Raw genomic sequence first — 22,081 nt, 5'->3', positions numbered from 1 at the left:
AAATGCATATTGAACTGTGCACATCCTGCATAGAGAATGATGCTCCTGCGTACACAGATTGAGACCTGGAAGCGACTGGTGATTGGAGCCTGCAAAACAGGAATCTTTCCATTTTGAGTTTTTCTTAAAGAGTGGCTTCATTCTTTCCGTTAAGTCTTAGAAGTAGCTAGGTATGGTGATATAGTAATGACGCTGAATGGTTCGAGTTAGAGAGCTGGGCAATTACAATGAAGAGCTGTAATTTAATTTATGATCCAGACAAGATGGACTGGGTAGTTTGCCTAAATGGTTGATGAGACATTTGAGTGAGTCAGAAAATGGCAAGTACTTCCCTTGCTTCTGAAAGCTTTCTCTCTGGCTTGATTGAGAGGTTATAGATCAACTGAAAGGTTGCTACGTGCCAGGCAGCAAATTTCCTCAGCATTTTTCATGAGTTTTGCCATTTAGTTCTCACAGTCAGTCTATGGATGAGCTACTACTATTATTTCTAGGTCACATGCATACAAAAACTAAGACTTGAAAACGTAAAGGTCAAGATCACCCAGCCAGGAAATGGCAAAGCTGGGTTCGAAAGAAGGCTGCTCACCTCTAAGCCTTGGTGCTTAGTGACAGGAGCAAATTGCTGCTTAGTTGATCCTTCTGTTGAGAGATGAATATGCTTTCTCCTCTTACACAATCAACACAACACACAACCGTTGGCCATTGGTGTGCATGAGCGCGCGTGCGCGCGCGTGTGTGTGTATGTGTGTGTGTGTGTGTGTGTATTATTCCTCTTATATCCAGCAATTCTCCATCAGACACCAACTGGGTATCACACAAGTTAACTCACTTCTAATAGTACCTATTAAACATACCAGTAGATTTGGACTGAAGGGTCAGAATTTAAAAATGGGTTCAGGAGGAAACTGGAGGACTGCCTTATTAGAATTTGAAACAACATCAGTAGGGAGGCCAGTTGTGGACCTCAACAGCCTTGGGAGGAGGTGGGTAGAGAAGAGGAAGAGAGTCTTTTTGAGCTCTGGTTGAAGAGAACCGGCATATTCAACAGTGCACGCTAGCAGGAAGCTGCATGGTCGAAGGGGAGAGGTGCTTCAGGGAACAATGAGAAAGCTCAGAATGTCAGATGTTGGTTGGTATTAAAAAATAATTTAAAGAAGAGAGAATGAGTGAACGAACAAAATAGGAAAAGTTTTTCTTTTTTTAGTCTGAACTCAAAAAGCAGGCAGAGATTTAGCAGAGCCTGATTCTCTCACCACCTTATCATGTGTTTGGCTGAATCAGGTTTCCTATGGGTAAACTGGTCAGGAGATTGATGGGGTCCAGTGGATTAACGTTTAGGGGAGAAACAATAGCATGCTCTCATCTTTCCAGTCCATAAGAAAGTCAATCTCCACCTAGAACAACCAGGGAAAGAGGAACCTCAGCTTCCATTCTTTTGACCAGAAGAGTGTGTTATGCTTTCCCTTAATAGGATTCAGGGAAGCCCCGAGACCTCCATCTTTTCATGTGTTATTTTAAACCCCAAGGAGGTTAATTGTGAAGCTTCCCTTCCTAATGTTACCCAGGGGAAACAGGATGTAGAGCCCAAAGCATGATCAGGAGGGAAGATCCACCGTCATTGGCCTACACCACGACTAATCCTGGTAACACAACTTCTACTTCTTGACGAAAGCCTTTTATAGTCACATTAAATGTCACAGCCTCTGAGTTCTTACAACAATTAATTGCGTGTGCCATTGAATTGGTAGTTAACCTTTCAAGTATATTATCCCAACTAGACTATTAGCATCTGAGAAGTGTTTTTATTGTCAATTATATCCTAACATCAGGATGAGACACTTCACTGGATCTCAAATAAATCTAGGGTATGTGCACTACTAAAATAAAAAAGAAAAAGATCCTATCGTTTCTGAGGTCAGGGAAGACCATGAGTTAATTTAGGAGATTAAAAATTTGTTTTCTCCAAATTTTTTGTTTCTTGCAAGCTGAGAAAGAGCACCAGGATTTAAGAGCAGTGTATGCGTACGCAGGAAGGGAATGTAGTTCAGTTATTTTCCACTTAACAAGTCAACCAATGGAACTTGTTAAAACAAAACTCTTAAAACTGAAGGGTCTCCAAATAAAAGGGTTTATTGAGCTGTTACAGCTGCTAGACAGGAACAAAATAAAACAAAACAAAACCCTGACCAGGTTCTTGGACAAGTTCCTTTGACTATTAGCAACAAAGCTAAATAGTAGTTGAAACTATGTGAGTGGGACGCAGAGAGCCAAGAATACATTTATAAAATCCTGGGAAGGAACACGTATGTGCATAACACTGAGTCTACACTGACAATAGATAAGAGAGATCAGATTATCACGGACATCGGGAGATGGAATTCCAGCCCATAAGAATGTAGCTTGAGGAATTCTCCCAAGAAACCTCTGCTCCTTCCGCTACAATCAGGACCTTGAATTATGCTGGAGGAAAAAAAAATGAGGACAAAACAATGAAGCAAACTAGGCTTTATTTAGGAAAGTAGAGAACATAGTGAGGGGACAGGTATAGGCTTCTCAAGAGACAGAGACTAACAAGGATTTAACACTATCTACAAAGGATTTTGAGGTCAGACTGGTCAAAGAACATGATCCCGTATCTAAATATAAAAATCTAAAATTAAAACATTGAATTAAAATATTCTAGTATACTTATTTTTTAATTCAAGAATTGTTTTACTCGTCAATGAGATTATAAGGTGTTTTATGAGTGTACTCTTCAGGTTTATGAATGAGCTAAGGGGTTGCTGAGAAGAGAAGTTTAAGTCAAAAAGGTCAAAGGAATTATTGCTGTACCTTATATCAAAACAAAATCATGACCTTTTGACTGTAAACTCTGTTCACAACCTTTTTGAGACTTTTTTTTTTCAGAAAAAAAGAAAATCCTCAGGTTTACAGACAATGAACAATCGGATATGGTTGAACTCAAAGGGCACTAACATTTTGTCCTTAAACATTAAGCATGGTTCATTACTTGTTTTAACTCTCCAGTTTCATATATCTCTCAGGAAAAGTAACATTGTCTCCCTGCAGGCAATCTTTACAATGTGGGTATATGAAGACTGCATCTTTCCATTCTCCTATCCCCATACGTTTTTCTGTCTCCCTGTCCTGCTTTGGGATTATTCAGAGTTGAGAAAACCTTGGAGTAAGAGAGCAATGTTTGTCGCTCTCAATTATTCAGTTTTAATACTTCTGGAAGCTTTCAAGTAGGCAGGGCGTGGTGATTCTGGTCAGTGACTATATTTAAGACAAGGTTTCTATGTAGCATTCAAAACCAGGGAGAGAGATCTTACCTTTAGTTTCACCCACAGTTAATAACAGATTCACTTCCTTTACCATCTTCCTCCCCCCTCCTTTCCAGTCATCCCTTTATCAAGCTAATATCATGAGAATGACAAGGCTGATAGAGGTCAGTGAGGACCGCCAGTGTGCGGCAGGCGGGAAGTTGTAGCTGAAGGAGGCCTCTGGGAGCAGGTTGGAGAGATCCTGTTTTGTAGATGAGGCTACAGCTGTAGTTCATCTATGATTTGGCCCACCACCGCAGCTACTGGAAGATTTTGTTGCATGGAAAAACGACTTAATGTTCCCCACATCCCCTCCTGGCAGACAGGGAGGGTTTGGTCTTGCAGGGCTGGCTTCATGCAACTGTGTAAGTGTGTGGGGTCCATCGGTGGGGTCTACTTCTCATTCTCAGATGCCAGCATCTGACTGCTGTCTTTGTTCCACCCTGTGAATGATCAGGGATCACAGCTCTGTGAGGATCCCCCTTTCTAGTCTATGCTGGTAAAGAGTTGAGAGAAAGGGGGTGGGGAAGAAGGCGTCACTGAGTTCTAGGCTGGTTCTGTCTGGCAGGACTTCTGTGGTTTAACTTCTAGATCTAGAGTGGCTGTAGACATAGAACTAGATTAAATTTTCTTTCCTGGTGTTCATAACCAAGATCTATCTATCTATCTATCTATCTATCTATCTATCTATCTATCTATCTATCTATCTTCTATCTATCTATCTTCTATCTATCTATCTATCTATCTATCTATCTATTTATATTTTAAACGCTAGTGTTCTTTAACTCAGGTCTAGAAGCTCACCCCACAGAAAACCCAATGTTGGGAAGATTAGTTTTTCGTGTTTTCTTTTTTTTTTTTTTTTTTGAGACAGGGTTTCTCTGGGTAGCCCTGGCTGTCTTGGAACTCACTCTGTAGACCAGGCTGGCCTCGAACTCAGAAATCTGCCTGCCTCTGCCTCCCGAGTGCTGAGATTAAAGGTGTGCGCCACCACCGCCCGGCTGGGGAGATTAGTATTACAGTGAAAGAAGTGCTTTATTCAGTGGGAGCTTTTACTTGAAAATCACCCAGGAGGCTAAAGAGTTGAGGAGTTACAGACATAGGACCAGACCAATGAGGGAGAGACACCCCCTCCAATGAAGAAGAGAAAGGCTACTGTCTCTTCTCTGAACAAGCAGAGCTCTTTCAGAAAGTCAGATGCCTCGTCTTTTCATTGTCTCTTGTTTTCAGCGGCATCTGATAGGGTTTTTTTCTTTCTATAAACCCTGAAGGAGAAAGAGAGACTTAGCAATGTCTAGGTCAAGTTAATCCTGCATTATAACTTTAGGCAAAGCATTTCTCAAATGATCAATATCTCTACATGCAGAGCAGAGTAGAATCTGACCCAAAGGTTAAAGCAAAAAAGAGGACAGACACAGAATGAAGGCAGAGATAGCAAAACTTTCCATCCCACATCAATCACCCATCAGACACGTGCACAGAAAAGCAGAGTCGGTGTTCTCAGGAAAGAGTTCCTCAAGTGCTTGAAAAGCAACCTAGGCTACTGTTAGCATTGCAACAATGCACTGAATGCTTTCTACAGCAAAGCAAATGGAAAACTACAGTGTCTTTAGCTAGATTATGTAACTTATGAGGTTAGTGTTTTTTTTTTTAAATGAAGGGCAAATGATTCTAGAGGATTTGCTTAGGGTTTTCCTTGGCAACTACTCCATCTCTTCAGTGTTCTGAGGCTGCTGAGGGAACACAAGCTCCAAGGCTGGCCAGGTTGGATCTCTCAGTGCACATAGACAGTTCTGACGCTACCAAACCACTGGCCTGTGCTGTGACAAGATGTTGCAGGCTAAGTACTGACAGGGGCACGTTGTGGGAGTGAGAGGTACTGCTAGGATGCTGGACTTTGTAGGTGTGGGTGGGTCACTTTGGAGAGGATGAGAGTCAGGGCTTTCAAGAGCTGGATTGCACTCCTCTCTTTGTGTCTTTAATCTTCTCTTCTCCTTTCATCACCATTGCTGAGACTGAGCTATGGCCTGGGGGTGGGAGTGGGGCTGTGTCAGCATCCCTGCCTCACAAGCACAGAGACATTGGGGTAAGGGGTCAGAGAGAGAATCCTCTCTGTTGTATACATGTCTTCTTCTGAACGATCTCTTAGAGCCTCCTGATGTTGGCATTAGGGATCTTCAGGCTTCTGCATCCAGACACCCCCTCTCTCATTCCATGGAACTCCCTTTGCCAGTGAGATGTGTCTAGCACCCCTACAGCCCAAGCTGTTTTCTTTCTCTTTAGAATTCTCCCCAAGTTCTTATCAACTACTCCTATGTTATTTCAGGTTGCAGTAGCCTTTCAGAGCATAGTTTATTCCATCTACAATTGTTAATGTTTATCCCACATAGATTGAAGAGATGCCAGTCACATTGGATTGGATCCACCTAAATGACTCCATTTTAACTTATGATCTCTGAAAAGACCTCAGATGCAAGTAGACAAAGATTGTTAGTGTTGTGACAGTTGCTAGTATTTATTACTGCCGATCTTACAGAAGTTATCTAACCTGTCTGGGCCTAGCGTATACATACTATTCTAAGAGGGGAAGACTATTAGTTTTCCTAACTTGTGAGGCACCTGGTGAATGCCTTGTGTTTTTACCATGGGATTTGGTAACTAATGTATGAAAAGCACCATGATCCTTGGTGTGTGCTTGGTAAATGGCAGTTGACTTACTAAATGAAATATGAACTGCCTCTGGTAATGGAACACATTTCATCTTCTCTTGCAAATAAAACACTGCCCTTATGTTTGATAAAGGTGCACTGTAGCTAAGGTTGAAAAATGGGACTATGTGAAATTGTAACTTCTCTCTGAAAAATCCTTGGCTGAGAGACCAAGAATAGATTGAGGGGCGGGGGGGGGGGGGGGGGGGAGGGAGAGAGGAGGAGAATTTAGCTGCTTTAGACCAAGAAGTTGTTTTGTGGATTTTTCAGTTAAAAAGATGTAGATCCATATACAGAGGACATTCTAGGGTCATGTCTTAGCGGTGTTCTGTTTGACATCTTTATCAGTGGCCTTAACGAATGTGTATTGATGGCTTGCTTATAAAATTCTCCAGTGTCAGGAAGATAGACAGAAAAGTGAGCATATTTAGACAAAAGATTAAAATATAAATGGAACTTTAAGAGGGCAAAACTAATGAGTATAAATGTTGGCCAAGGACATTATTAAACATGCATAGATTGGAGATGGTGGGATTTAACATGGAAGTCCTTATTCTTTGATGCATATCAGAATCACTTAAAAGTTTTGTTTATGTGTTTACTAAATTATTATATATTTTTAGATAAGGCTTTACTCACTGGATCAGTCTGGTGTTGAACTTCATGTATAGCCCCGGTTTATCTAGAACTCATGTTTCTCCTGCTTCAGACTTCTAAGTGCAGGAATGATGGGCTTGTCTTACCACAACCAAGGAGGTGTGTGTTATGTGGTGATTCTTGTTTCTAATCCCAGCGTTCAGAAAGCTGAGGTACAAGGACTGTGAGTTCAAGCCAGGCTGGGCTATATAGTAAGATTCGCTTTTTAAAGAACTCTCATAACTCCCCAAGCATAAAACAAAACCAACCAAACAACCAAACAACCACAACCAACCAACCAACCAACCAAAAGTCCCTGAAAGAAGCTAAGCGATGCTAGGGCTTACTCTGCATTTCTTGAAGTGGAATCTCTGCTGGCTGTACTTGGCAGGGACCCAGTGTTGGCAGAAATTGAGGACACCTAGATAGGGGGACTCCTGAGGCCACAGGTACAGGGTGTGTCTTCAGGATACAGTTGGAAAATTGTTTTGAACACCAATGACCTCAAAAAAGACTGCTGACTGTCTTATTTATTTATAATTGCCGAATGCCATCCTATATTCCCTGTCACATACATTGTTGTGGGGGTAAATAAGTTAAATTTTCGGCACTTTTATTTCAGGAAAGAAAGACGGAAACATTGTATAGATAGATGATAAATGCCTGGTCAAGAAACTTTAATTTGATAGGAGTAGATAGATGAGGCCAGTTTTGATTTCAGGGGAATTGAGAAAAGAAGGGATAACTGTTCTTGAAGAGTTGCTGAGTGGTCTCCTGAAAGGGAGTTAGAGGCAGCCCACCTATACGTATAGTAGACATGTTATGGGAGTTATATTTCACAGAAACTACTATGTCAGTGATAGCATTGATTACTTTCTGGTTTATCAGCTGCACCTAATAGAGTTTCTTCTAATGTAGTCAGTAACCTGAAACTAGAACAGATTTGTTTTTTTAATCTACCAGGGACCTATTCTCAGTTTAAGATTAAGGCAGAGGCTAGATATTTGCCTGTCATGGTTGAAAGAGAGACTCCTTTGTATTGTTGAGAGACCATTGATCTAGACCTTAAAGTGACTGTGGATTTTACCAGGCAACTGGTTCCTCTAATTTTTATTTCTTATGTATGAAGAAATTGATGGACCAACCAATGTGGTCACAAATCAGGTGACAGAAGACACAGCATCTGTTTCCTGGGATCCAGTGAGGGCTGACATAGACAAGTATGTGGTGCGCTATATCGCCCCCGATGGGGAGACCAAGGAGAAGGCAGTACCAAAGGACCAGAGCAGCACCGTTCTCACAGGCCTGAAGCCAGGAGAGGCCTACAAAGTCTTTGTGTGGGCTGAGAGGGGCAACCAAGGCAGCAAGAAAGCAGACACCAAGGCCCTCACAGGTAACGGGAGAATGGGAGTTAAGTAGGTTTCCTCAGGGTAAGGAGGAAGTTGCTTTTGAAGGTGAAGATCATTACCATTTGGCATCAGCTCTTTTATTGGTGGGGTTGGAGAATATTTACAAAAGCAATTTTAAAAGAGCGTTATTTTAAAAAATTTTTAATACAATATATTTTGATTTTATTTGATGATATTGTTTTCCCTTCCCATCTACTCTCAGATACCACCTTGCCTCGCTGCTCACCCAACTTCATGTTTTTCTCTTGCTCCAAAAAGCCCCCAAATAAAACAAAACAAAACCTCAAAAATCAAAACAAACTAAAAATATAAACAAAGCGCTTTCTCTCTCTCTCTGTCTCTCTGTCTCTCTGTCTCTCTGTCTCTCTCTGTCTCTCTGTCTCTCTGTCTCTCTCTCTCTGTCTCTCTCTCTCTCTCTCTCTCTCTCTCTCTCACACACACACACACACACACACTCACACTCACACACACACACACAGAGTTTGTTTGTATTGGTTTCTATTCCTGTGCATGGGGGCTGCTTGGCATATATATGCTTGTTCTACCCTGTGACCCTCCATGGGGAAATAGATTTCTTATTTCCCAGCAGGTGTGAATTGAAGTTAGCTCTTCCCTTAGGGGTGGGACTTTGCATCTATTTTCCACGATCAGTGCTGAGATTTTTTTATCCTAAAGCAAATTTCAAATGTCACATTTATGATTTTTTCTTTTCTCTTTTCTTTTCTTTTCTTTTCTTTTCTTTTCTTTTCTTTTCTTTTCTTTTCTTTTCTTTCCTTTCCTTTCCTTTCCTTTCCTTTCCTTTCCTTTCCTTTCCTTTCCTTCCCTTCCCTTCCCTTTCCTTCCCTTTCTTTTCTTTTCTTCCTTCCTTTCTTTTATTTTCTTCCTTCCTTTCTTTTTTTTCTTTTTTCTTTTTTTTTACATTTTAACTTCACATGGAGCTATAAGACTATTTAATAGGAATAGTCATATTTATTTGGGATGAAATTCCATATACATCTGTCTTGGAGTAGAGTAAAATGTTGTAATTTTTACTTTTTAATGACAACTGAAGACTTTGGACCAACTATAAATTTGAATGTTTATCTCAGATTACAGTGGTGATAGAAGTAGTTTGCATGCAGCCAGGAGCTCTCTTTCAGACAAATGGTTTGCATTGGCATCAACATTTGCCAAATGCACGGATACTTCCCGTGAACCTTTAGAAACATAAGATCTCCAACTGCATCTGCTTGGTCTGCTCAGCTCAGGCCTTCAGATGTTCTGAGACGTACTGAGACAGAGCATGGCCAGTCTTTGTGCTCACACACTCTGTTGGTCATCTCTGAATTCACAACAGTCTAATTGGTATCCTCCTGCTCTTCCAAAGCACTTAGTAGGAACTCAGAGGGAAAGGATCCGCTGATTGTGTTTGTACAGTCACTGAATACAGAGAACTTCAGAGAGGCATGCATAGGAATTAGGAATATGGTTTCAGATCCTTGACCATTTAAAATTTAACTCCAGGGTTGCCATTTATTAGCTGAGTGGTGGTGGGTCAATTACTGGTTTATAAAATGGCTCAGGAATGTCTGTGATACAGGAATATGGGGAGGGTTACATAAGTGTCTTAGTTAGGGTTACTATTGCTGTGATGAAACACCATGATCAAAATCAAGTTGGAGAGGAAAAGGTTTATTCAATTTACACTTCCACATCACAGCTCATCATCAAAGGAAGTCAGAACAGGAACTCAAGCAGGGCAGGAACGTGGAGGCAGGAGCTGACAGAGTGGCCATAGAGAAGTGCTGCTTCCTGGCTTGTTCCTCACGGTTTGCTCAGCCTGCTTGTTTTTTAATAGAATCCTGAATCACCAGCCCAGGGTGGCACCACCCACAATGAGCTGGGCCCTTTCCCATCAATAGCTAATTAAGAAATGCCCTACAGCCTTGCCTACAGCTCAGTCTTTTGTAGGCATTCCCTTAATTGATGCTCCCTCCTCTCAGATGACTTTAGCTTATGCCAAGTTGACAGGAAACTGTCTAGGTCAGTGAGTGAATTCACTTAAAGCAATGGGTGCACATCACTTTTGTTGCTGTGATAAAACACTGACCAAAACCAATGTGAGGAGGAAAGCATCTGAGAAGGGACCCCTGAAGAGAGCCTGGAAGGACAGGTGGGAGCTAACGGGGAAGTCACCTGTGCAAAGGCCTCAGGGATGAGGTTGAGCAGTTGGTAATCTCAAGTGTCCTTTATGGTAGGCAGGTCTGTGACGTGGTAAAATAGCAAGGATGGGGCCTGGACATTAAAGTGTCCCAGGAGTTAGACCCTTTATTGTTCCACGATGACAACAGTGATATAGCCCCATCTCTGTGCTTCTTAAGGTCAGTTGTCTCATGGGACCACTTGTCACTGCTAGGTCTGGCCCGTGGTGGTGTGCAGGGTGAAATGCTCTTTTATTTATTTATTTATCTATTTATTTATTTATTATTTTAAAAATATTTTATTAGGTATTTTCCTCATTTACATTTCTAATGCTATCCCAGAAGTCCCCCATACCCTCCCCCCCCCACTCCCCTACCCACCCACTCCCACTTTTTGGCCCTGTCGTTCCCCTGTACTGAGGGATATAAAGTTTGCAAGTCCAATGGGCCTCTCTTTCCATTGATGGCCGACTAGGCCATCTTTTGATACATATGCAGCTAGAGTCAAGAGTTCCGGGGTTCTGGTTAGTTCATAATGTTGTTCCACCTATAGGGTTGCAGATCCCTTTAGCTCCTTGGGTACTTTCTCTAGCTCCTCCATTGGGGGCCCTGTGATCCATCCAATAGCTGCCTGTGAGCATCCACTTCTGTGTTTGCTAGGCCCCGGCATAGTCTCACAAGAGACAGCTATATCTAGGTCCTTTCAGCAAAAATCTTGTTAGTGTATGTAATGGTGTCAGCATTTGGAAGCTGATTATGGGATGGATCCCCAGATATGGCAGTCTCTAGATGGTCCATCCTTTCATCACAGCTCCAAACTTTGTCTCTATAACTCCTTCCATGGGTGTTTTCGTCCCAATTCTAAGAAGGGGCAAAGTGTCCACACTTTGGTCTTCATTCTTCTTGAGTTTCATGTGTTTCACAAATTGTATCTTATATCTTGGGTATCCTAAGTTTTTGGGCTAATATCCACTTATCAGTGAGAACATATCATTTGAGTTCTTTTGTGATTGGATTACTTCACTCAGGATGATGCCCTCCACTATAACAACAGGAAGTGCTCTTTCTTTCTGGGAATATGCTTCAGGAACTGGCTCCTAGAGCGGGGTTATGAAGGCATCATGTTTAGGAATGCCTTTTTGTTTGTACCATATTGTTTGGAGTTTTGACTCTAATCCTTACATTTTGAGGGAGAAGGGATATCCCATCCCTTATATGCCATTCTTAATAGCAAGCCTTATAAGCACGTACCACGCAGACGTTCATCTATGAGGAAGGATGGCTCTTTCCTTCTTTGTAGAGGGGCAGAGACAGAAACTTAAGTTATGCAGTTTGTTCTAAGTGAGGAACCAAGAAAACCAGAGCCTAGTTTCTATCCCATTTCATCACACAGATACTCGGGCAGATTCTCCTAGGCTCCTTCTCATGAACCCACACCTCAGTACCACCAGTTTACAGCTCACCCCATTCCCTGGACACACACATAACGTTCTCTGTAGAAAGCACTGACAGCTCCTACTTCAAGAACATTTTTCATCCCAAGAGCAGGGAATAGCAGAGAAGATTATTGAAATATACTTATTTCAGGTGCAAGGGGTCAGAGAACTGCAAGAGGGTGCTATGTAATTTATGATAAATTACATACAAATGGCAAAAGAAAAGTTTATGGAATTGATCTATTTATTGGCACTGTCTGAATTCTTCCTTTCAGTCATACTAGCAGTTTATTCTTAGAATACCTGACTTGTCTACTTAGAGCTTTAAGCTCTCTCAATCCTCAGCATATAGCTGACTGTGGAGTTATTTGACATCACTATTTTGGCTGTGCCTTTGGCCTTTTAGGAACTAGAGAGTAATAAAGCTTACCCTCCTCCTTTGTATCTCCCTTAAAGAAATTGACAGTCCAGAAAACCTGGTGACTGACCGGGTGACAGAGAACAGCCTCTCTGTCTCGTGGGACCCAGTGGAGGCTGACATCGACAGGTATGTGGTAAGCTACACTTCCGTGGATGGAGAGACGAAGCAGGTTCCAGTGAAGAAGGACCAGAGGAGCACCGTCCTCACCGGCCTGAGTCCCGGTGTGGAGTACAAAGTTTACGTGTGGGCAGAGAAAGGCGATCGGGAGAGCAAGAAGGCCAACACCAAGGCTCCCACAGGTAAGCAGAGAGAGATGCACCATTGGAATGAAGTGTGAACATACAGATTTGAGTGTGCATGGTACCACAGGTTGGGACCTGAGACCAGAGACTACAAGGATGCATGAGAGGTAGCTCAGCCAGTGGCATGCTTGCGGCACAATCTAAGTCCAATCCTTAGCACAAGCTGGATGTGGGGGTGCACACTTGTGACTCTAGCTCTGGGGAGGTGCACAGGTGGGATCCCTGGGGCTCACTGGCCAGCCAGCCTAACCTAGTCAGCTAGCCTCAGGACTCGGTGAGAGGAGTAAGATTGCACAGGAGTGACGCTTTTAGCAGACTCGGTGGTTGTGCGTAGAGGGTCTGGTTTTGGAAATACTTGTGACAATACCTTCAGAGTGCTCACCGGAGAGGCAGCCCTTGATAAAATGATAAATTAGTTACCCTGACAGTGTGACAGGTGTTTAATTGGCTGTCTTGATATGCCATATGTTACTATGAAGAGAATATTCCTTCTACATTTTAGGGAGCCAAAAGTCAAGAAAACATGTTAAGTGTATAGCTAGCCTGATATTGAGATAGAGACCCAGAAACTGCTTCCTCGCTTGACTCACAGCAGAGGCTTGGCTTGGTAAACCATTGCCTTGTGCTGAATGTTCTGGAAGATAAAAAGCAAGATAAGGGGTGTGTGGCTTCCATTGTTATAGCTTAGACTTCTCAAACATGTTCCTTTCAGACATCGACAGCCCCAAAAACTTGGTAACTGACCAGGTGACAGAGAACACTCTCAGTGTCTCCTGGGACCCTGTTCAGGCCAACATTGACAGGTATATGGTGAGCTACACCTCTGCCGATGGAGAGACAAGAGAGGTCCCAGTGCCTAAGGAGAAGAGCAGTACCGTCCTGACTGGCCTGAGGCCAGGTGTGGAGTACAAGGTCCATGTGTGGGCCCAGAAGGGGACCCAGGAGAGCAGAAAGGCCAACACCAAGGCCCCCACAGGTAATGGGACACGCATTGCGCTGTGCATGAGATGGCGAGGTTGGCTTCTCCCTCTCTGACATGATTTTGTTGATTAGAGGCAATGATGCTCCCTCCGGAATTGTATACCTCCTTCTCTTACAATGCATGTCTTACACTGTAAGTCTCTAAACCGTGGTCTTTACAGACTGATGCTTCCTGCTTACAGCCTCCCCTGCTTGCCTCTTCTTCTGCCTGTGAAGATGATTTGCCATTAGACCTAAGTGTTTCACTCTGGCAGGAAGCAAATATGAAGGGAGTGCAAGCAACTGTCAGGCGGAGAGAGCCAGCCTTGTAAGGTTGTGATCCACCAACAACTTCTTTTTAAAAAATCCGCGCTTGTTTAGACCCTTCCCATGAAGTTTGTTCCTGTTTCTGCCCTTCGGATGAGTGCTGTAGGCAGAAATAATTGCAGTGTTTTGTTCTCTACAAACAAGCCAGCAACTAGTCCCCCCTGTGTTGACTTTTTTAGTAATGAAAATGTCCATTTCCATGTATGGGCCCATCCTTCATTTGCAGTTAGCCATTTGCATGCTAACTGCTTGCTGTGGGAAGCGGTACTGCTCAGCTTTTCTTCTGTTTTCCTCCTTGAACTTTAGGTCCCTTCCTTTCCGCTGGCTAACTCTCATTGTTTTCCATCCTGACCCATTACCACTCCTTCCTCCTAATCTCCTAGCGCTCTTCATTTAGTGGTTGGTTGATTCAAGGTTGGTTAGCTGAGGACCCCCAAACTGCCCTGATGGTGTCACCTCACCCTTCTAGCTAGTCCTCCAGGACAGCTCCTGACACGATCCCCAAGCACTTTCTCAACTGATGTTCAGTTCATGGGAACTGCACCCCCCATGCTCTTTGTGAGAGCATCCTGCCATTTTCTCACTGATGAAGAATTTTAGCCACATGTCAAACACCTGCTGATGTGTTCCCCGTGCTTTAGAAAGGGTGTCTCAACCTCGGCGCTGCTGACATTTGAGCAGGACAATCCTTTGTTGCGGGGCTCTTTCTTTTGTGTTGGAGAATGCATAGCACACCCTGTATCTCCCTTTCCTCTGCCAAGTTGTAGCTGTCAGAATGTCTTAGGCATTGCTAATCAACCTGGCTGAAATCTTTTGCTCTATAGCAAACACAGTAAGCCCTACCAGGGATCGAGGTGAAACAGATTAAAGTTCAGACCTCACCCAAGGTACACAAAGTCTTTTTATGTAATTCCAGTTTCTGAGTCCTAACATACTGGCCTCTCCAACTTCCTTAATAACTGGACATGTTTATAACCATGTTAGCCAAGGACCTTAAAACTATTGATCCCTCCTTACCTGTGGGCTTCCAGGTGGGAAGTTAGATACCATTTTTCTTGAGGTCATAGCCTAAAGCAACATATGAAATAGAACCTTTGAACAAATCACCTTAGGAAAATGGCTTTTTTAATGAACTTCTTTAAAAAAAAGAAAATATTACTAGTTTATTGATAAAATATATTTTCAATTACTTTATGTTATGTAGTATGGAGGACAAAAATCCCTTGGATTTATAAAGTGTCAATGAATTGATCTCATCATAGTAATGATAGTTGAAGGTTTGCACATCTACCTGGTGCTAAGAACAGTCCTAGCATGTGATTAACTCATAGGATCTAACACTATGATGTAACACCTTTACAAGATATAAATCAATATCTTCCATATTCCATTTTTGTTTCCTCTTCAGAAGAAATTGAGGCACAAGGGCTGGGATGCCTTTTACCAAGTTTTGAATCTCAGAATGAATCTTCTGTGGTCCTGAAGCTGTAAACATTGTTTTTATCTTACTTGGCAAAGCTAACCACACACACACACACACACACACACACACACACACACATACACACACACACACACACACCTAAACATTTTCTACTTTACAAATGCAGAACAGAGTAAAGCAACTTGCCCAAGTATTAAAACTAAGTTAATAATTGATGAAAATAGATGGACATGTTGAATATTGGTACCTCAAAGTCTATAAAAGAGTCTCTCTCTAATCTTAGAGATGAGGAAGCAGAGCTTAGAGACAGGCAGCTGAATTGCCAGAAGCTGGCTATCAACTGGATGATGGCAGAGCTGAGACGAAGTTCTTGGTCTGCTGACTGGAACCCAAGGGATTTCCTGCCCTCAGCAATGCTTCTGAAGGTAGAACATATAGAACATAAAGATCCTTTGGACTTTACAGTTTCTTGGATGCAGTGTTCATTCCAGTGTCCTGTGCTGTCCCCCTGAGGCTCTGAGGTCAGCTGTGGAGACAAGGTCTCTGTCCATGAAGCACTGAAGATACATATCCAATATGGAGAAACCTTAAGAACTGGAAACTCTCCCAGCCCAGGCCCAATGGTCTCAGTTTCTGGAGCCTGTTACTAGTGTCTACTGATCATCTCTTTCTCTTTTAGATATTGATGGCCCCAAAAACCTGGTGACTGACCAGGTGACCGAGACCACTCTTAGTGTCTCCTGGGACCCAGTGGAGGCTGACATTGATAGGTACATGGTTCGCTACACGTCTCCTGATGGAGAGACCAAGGAGGTGCCTGTGTCAAAGGATAAGAGCAGCACAGTCCTGAGGGGCCTGAGGCCAGGTGTGGAGTACAAGGTGGATGTATGGGCCCAGAAGGGGGCCCAGGACAGCCGGAAGGCCAACACCAAGGCCCCCACAGGTATGAACATTGTAGCCGGAGGATGTGACATATTTCATGGTAAGCTTTAGGAAGGATACTTGCTATTCCTTCTTTGATCCTGGAAGAAATAAATGATCATAGAAGACCAGAGTGGTACACTTTTGTCATAATACCCACACCCTCCCCACATGACATTTACATTTAATCTAGAAATATGGACTCATGCTTTGGTCTTTCAAAGGTTAGTGATTGTTCACATCAACATATTGTTCTTCGAATTGTATATTTCCATCACTGTCAAACACTGAAGTATTTCATCTTGAAGATAAAGTGACATCAAGATGCCTATGCTTTAGGGTCTAGGAGCTAAGTGCTTTGGGGAAATGGTGCCTGCTGGGCTTTCCTCGATACAGGAGAATTTATTGTTCTGTTCGTGAGTAGATTCTCTTGAGTACTGTGTGTGCGTTCCACTTTCACGGTCCTAGAGTTGCAGTACGTACCTAGCATACACAACAACAGTTGGTAAGTTCAAGGCTTTCCTGCTTCTGTTTCATTTGCAAAGAATAGTGTTATAAAGATATGTGTGTATATATATAATGCAGTCCTTAAAGTATACAGCTTAGAAGTTAGTGTTACATATTGACAGTGCTGTCTAACAATTAGCACTCTTTAGAACATTGTCCTCACAATAAAGAACATGACATACATTTCCAGTCATTGCCCTTTCTCTTCCCCTCCCCATCAGTAGCAACAGCTGTCTTTCCTAGATTTCTCTGTTCTGCACAGTTGTAATACATGGAGTCACACAGCATGTGCTGCTTTCTCAGAACAGAGTTTTCCAGTTCATCTGTGTTATAACATATATGGACATTTACATTTTTTTAACATTAATATTTCCTTGGATATACACATTTGTTTACTATTTTGTCTCGGTGGCTATTTGTTTTGTTTCCACATTTTAACCATCATGAATAATAACACTGGGGCATTCATTTCTCTTAGGTAGATGTATTAGAAATGGATTGTTAACCCTATGTGTTTAATTTTGAGTTCTTACCACAGTAATCTCCAAAGAGGCTGTGCCCTTTCACACACCCACAAGCAAAGATCAGGGCAAATGTCTTCATGTGCGTGGTCCTGAGGAGAATTTGTTATTGGCAGAGCAGGAGTTCATGTTCTCATTCCTAGCTAAGAGTCCTCAACCTAGTGGAGTATATGATTTCTATAATTCACATAAAATAAAGATCATAGTGTCTGACTCATGAAATACTCATGAAATATTGTGGCATATTACTGTATATGTTTCTAAAATCCACTCTTACAGGTGAGGAGACTGAGGTTTAGTTAGAAGTTGAAGTCTCCAAGGCTGCTGGGCTGGGAATATTTTCACTATCTTGGGCTACTTCCTTGAGGATCTGAGAGTCTAGTTGTGGAGATAAGATCTCTGTCCATGAATCAACATCAGTATAGGAAATGGGAGAAACAGTAAGAACAAGAATAAATGCTCAGTCCAGCCTTAAAGATGTCTACTGTGTGTGCATGTGTATGTATATGTATGTTAGACCAGTGGTTCTCAACTTTCCTATGCGGCAACCCTTTAATATAGTTCCTCATGTGGTGATCCCCACAACCATAAAATTATTTTTGGTGCTATTTTTAACTTAATTTTGCTACTGTTATGAATCATAATGTAAATATCTGTGTTTCCCGGTGTTCTTAGACAACTCCTGTGAAAGGTTGTTCAATCCCCAAATGGATTGTGATCCATAGGTTAAGAATCTCCTGTTTAGGCAGAGTCTTGTTGGGCAGCCTATACTGATCTCAAATTCATGATCTCATGATCCCAGGCCTCAGCCTTCTGAGTACTGCGACTACAGACGTGACACACCACACTCAGTTTACTAGTGGATACTGATCAAGCTTTTCTTTTAGATATTGACAGCCCTAAAAACCTGGTGACTGAGCAGGTGACAGAGAGCACTGCCACCGTGTCCTGGGACCCAGTAGAGGCTGACATCGACAGGTATGTGGTGCGCTACACTTCTGTCGATGGCGAGACCAGGGAATTTCTCGTTGGGAAGGACCAAACAAGCACCGTCCTGACAGGCATGAGACCAGGTGTGGAGTATCAGGTCGACGTGTGGGCCCAGAAGGGGACACAGGAAAGCAGGAAGACCAGCACCAAAGCCCCAACAGGTAATGGACATTGTCCCCTGAGAAGGTAGCAGTTATCATCCCACACCTATGAGAAGTCATGTTTGGGTTTCTTTCGCTGCTATGATGATCAGTGATTTCGAGAGAATCGGGATGGCAGATCATTTCTGTACAGCTTGCACCATCTCTAAGTGCTGGACACATGTCTCTTAATAAGGACCTCATGTTCAGCCTTCCACTTCAGCCTCATAGAAGTTGGTGATAAGCTGTGGATATAACTCAGTAGTGAATGCTTGCATAACATGAACAAGTCCCTGGGTTTGATCTGCTGGAAAATAAAAGGGCCACCAGTGGCAGGTGACTTCTGCCCAGTGTTCTTTCAACCATGTTTCCCCTTTGTGTTCAGTCTCAAAATATTTCTCTTCATGAAGAGATGGAAAGGAGATGGATGTTAGGGCCTGTGAAGTAAGTACTTTAGGAAAACGGCTTTCACTGCGATCACTTTGGAGCAAGGAGAGGATGTTAATTTTTAGTGATAAATCCTCTCCCGAGTGCTGTGTTTCATTCTGGGGATCACACCATTGCTATTTCATATAACATTTGGTAATCATCAGGCCTCTCATCTGTGCTTACACATTTTGTCAGAACAATCGTATTAGCTGATATTTACATATTGAAATGCACCTTTTAATATGTATGACTTGATTAATTTAGACTACTCACAGAGTTCTGTAACTACTACTACAGTCTATTCTCACCACTGTAAAGAACTAAGCTCAGACTCACGGCCATTGCCAATCAGTCTCCAACCTCACTACTTCCAATGCTACTAACAATGGCTGCCTGTCTCTATAGTTCTATGTTCTGGACATTGTTTATAATGGATTTATCATCTATATAGCCTCTGGTGAGATCTCATTCATTTTGGTTTCTTTGTATTGTAACACATATCAGTATGTAAATTAGTATTTCACAGTACATGTGAGCACATTTGATTTTCAGTTTGCTCCTTGTTTGATATTTGGATTATTTTAACTTTTAAAAGTCTAAGATGAATATGTTATAAGGACATTTGTATGTATATATATATATATATATTTTTTTTTTGTGTGTGTGTGAGATGCTAGGGTTCAAACCTAGGATCTGGTCCATGCTAGGCCAAATAAATTATTTTGTCAGACTAAGATTTCATGTTGTCAGTAGACATCTGACTATATTCCCATCCTTCTGTGCACAAGATTTTTTTTGCATATATATGCCATCACTTTTCTTGGTTATATAACTAAGAGTAGAATTATAGGATCATTTGGAAATTCTAATTTTAATTTATTAGGCAAAAGTTGAGCTAAGATTCTAAATGCTGCCTAGCAACAAATAAGGACTATTTTGTCTGTGCACTTAGTCCTCAGAGATGTTGGCTACATTGGTAGATCAGGCCTGAGTTAGTGTCTTCATTTCAAGTCTGAGAATCCCTCAGTTCCATGAAGTGAGTGATTTCTGTAAGTCACATAGCTGATACCTCGTGGGTTTCATTTCTCAAGTACTCATGCAGTACTGAGGTATCTTATAATTTATTAACCCAGGCCCACAAGTACAAATAAGAAAAGTAGTCAGGCTATTACCCAGTTACCCAGGCTGATGGCAGAGCTGGGGTAAAGTTCTTGGTCTGCTGACTGGAACCCAAGGGCCTTTCTGCCCCTTAGCTCTGCCTCTTAAGGTAGAACACAGTCTTCTTGGATGCAGTGTTCATTCCAGTGTCCTGTGCTGTCCCCCTGAGGCTCTGAGGTCAGCTGTGGAGACAAGGTCCATGAAGCACTGAAGATGCATATCCAATATGGAGAAACCTTAAGAACTGGAAACTCTCCCAGCCCAGGCCCAATGGTCTCAGTTTCTGGAGACTGTTACTAGTGTCTATTGATCATCTCTTTCTCTTTTAGATATTGATGGCCCCAAAAACCTGGTGACTGACCAGGTGACCGAGACCACTCTTAGTGTCTCCTGGGACCCAGTGGAGGCTGACATTGATAGGTACATGGTTCGCTACACGTCTCCTGATGGAGAGACCAAGGAGGTGCCTGTGTCAAAGGATAAGAGCAGCACAGTCCTGAGGGGCCTGAGGCCAGGTGTGGAGTACAAGGTGGATGTATGGGCCCAGAAGGGGGCCCAGGACAGCCGGAAGGCCAACACCAAGGCCCCCACAGGTATGAGCATAGTAGCCTGAGCATGTGACGTATTTCATGGTAAACCTTAGGAAGGATACTTGCTATTCTTTCTCTGCTCCTGGAAGAGACCAATGATCATAGAAGACCAGAGTAATACACTTTTGTCATAACACCCACACCATCCCTCCATGCTATTTAACACGTTGGTTCAAAGTAAGGACCCCATATTCTCCTCTTCTTTTGTCTCTTGAAGGTTAATGGTGATTGACACATCCACCCACGGTTTATCAAGATGTGTATTTCCTTTGTGGTCAGTTTCAAAAGGATCCTCTTGAAAAGAAAGAACATATGCTAGGATCTGTGAGCCATATACTTTATTGAAATAAATGACTTTTGCTGTGCTCTCTTTGGAACAGAGAAGGACATTGCTTTCTTAGAAAAGAAGCCCTCTTGAGTACTATGTTTTCTTCTCTGAAGATCCTGTGACTAATTATATCTAAGAACAGCTGATAATTCTAAAGCTTTTCCATCTGTGTTTCCTCTTCATCAAGAATAGCCTCCCCAAGATGGCTTTTCACACTCCAATTCACCCTCTTGAAGAGTCCAGTTCAGGGCATATAGTATTTTCTTGACATAGTCTCAGAATTGCACAATGACTGCCACTGTTTCAGTGACATCACCAGCAAGAGGGACCTCCTCCTGTCCATCACCAGCAGCTTCCCAGCCCCATTCCTGCAGCCATAAGTAACAAGTGCTGTCTGTCTCTGTGGAGGTCTCTGCTTAAATAAAAAAGTGTATTTTTGTTAATTCTTGAGAATTTCATAATGCACACAATGCATTGTGATCATTCCCCACTCTCCCCATCTCCTCCCAAGATAGGTTGTTGTCCCTTCTTTCTTCTTTATAACCCACTAAGTCCACTTTATACTACCCATATACTCAGGGGTGTGGGGCCATCCGTGGTTGACCTACCACATCTCCAAAGGCCCTTTTCCAGAACCTATCGATTGTCAATAGCCTCTCAGCTGGGGGGCCGGGTCCCATTCATGCTGCACGGAGTTCAAGATTACAGTGGTCTGGTCATGTCCACAGACATGTTTTTGTGCAGGTCCTCTCCAACTCTGACTCTTACAGTCTTACTGTCTCTTCTTCGTCAATGGTCCCCAAGCTAGAGTGTGTGGGATATAGATGTCACATTTGTGGGTGAGCCCTCCACAGACATTTGTTCTCTGAACTGTGACCAGTTGTCAGTTTCTGCATCAGCTTCTGCCCACTCCACAAAGAAACCTCTCTGACTTGTTATAGATATATGTCACATTTGATGTGGCCTTTAGTGATTGACTTTTTTCATGAAACATTATTCCTCAGGATCTGTCTCATTGTAGCATGAATCCATTCTAAATTTTATCCTTAGTGAGTGTTTCATTGTATGGCCGTATGACAATTTGTTTCTCCACTTGTCACTTGTGAAATTGTGCATTGTGTCATAGCATTTGTCCTTGAGTATGTTTCCAGGACATAAATGCCTAGGAGTAAAATTTCTGGATCACTCTCTTATTCTGTCCTTTATTTTTCACTATATTATATATGCCAGTATATTTCCATAGTGTTTACCCCACTTTACACACCCATTAGGAGGAAATAAGGGCTTTCTTCCTTTCCTCAGAGGAATTTGCTGAGTTGATAGCACCCCTGTTTTACAATAAAAAAATCTC

General features: G+C 42.4%; 1 protein-coding gene across 4 annotated transcripts in view; it reads left to right on the top strand.

Annotated features, from left to right (window-relative positions):
* Positions 1-22,081, top strand: part of Tnn (tenascin N) — a 68,664-nt gene that overhangs the window by 14,949 nt on the left and 31,634 nt on the right. Inside the window, exons 7-12 of one of the 4 annotated variants that reach the window (NM_177839.3) lie at positions 7,797-8,060; positions 12,149-12,412; positions 13,128-13,391; positions 15,826-16,089; positions 17,983-18,246; positions 20,142-20,405. In NM_177839.3, the coding sequence (NP_808507.2) occupies positions 7,797-8,060; positions 12,149-12,412; positions 13,128-13,391; positions 15,826-16,089; positions 17,983-18,246; positions 20,142-20,405 (1,584 nt within the window). The remainder of the gene's footprint in view (positions 1-7,796; positions 8,061-12,148; positions 12,413-13,127; positions 13,392-15,825; positions 16,090-17,982; positions 18,247-20,141; positions 20,406-22,081) is intronic. The other 3 variants (XM_006496905.1, XM_006496904.1, XM_006496906.1) reach the window with 3 other exon arrangements.

Source organism: Mus musculus, chromosome 1, assembly GCF_000001635.26.
Source record: "Mus musculus strain C57BL/6J chromosome 1, GRCm38.p6 C57BL/6J".
NCBI classification, from domain to species: Eukaryota; Metazoa; Chordata; class Mammalia; order Rodentia; family Muridae; genus Mus; species Mus musculus.
This window is presented reverse-complemented; position numbering and strand designations above follow the sequence as displayed.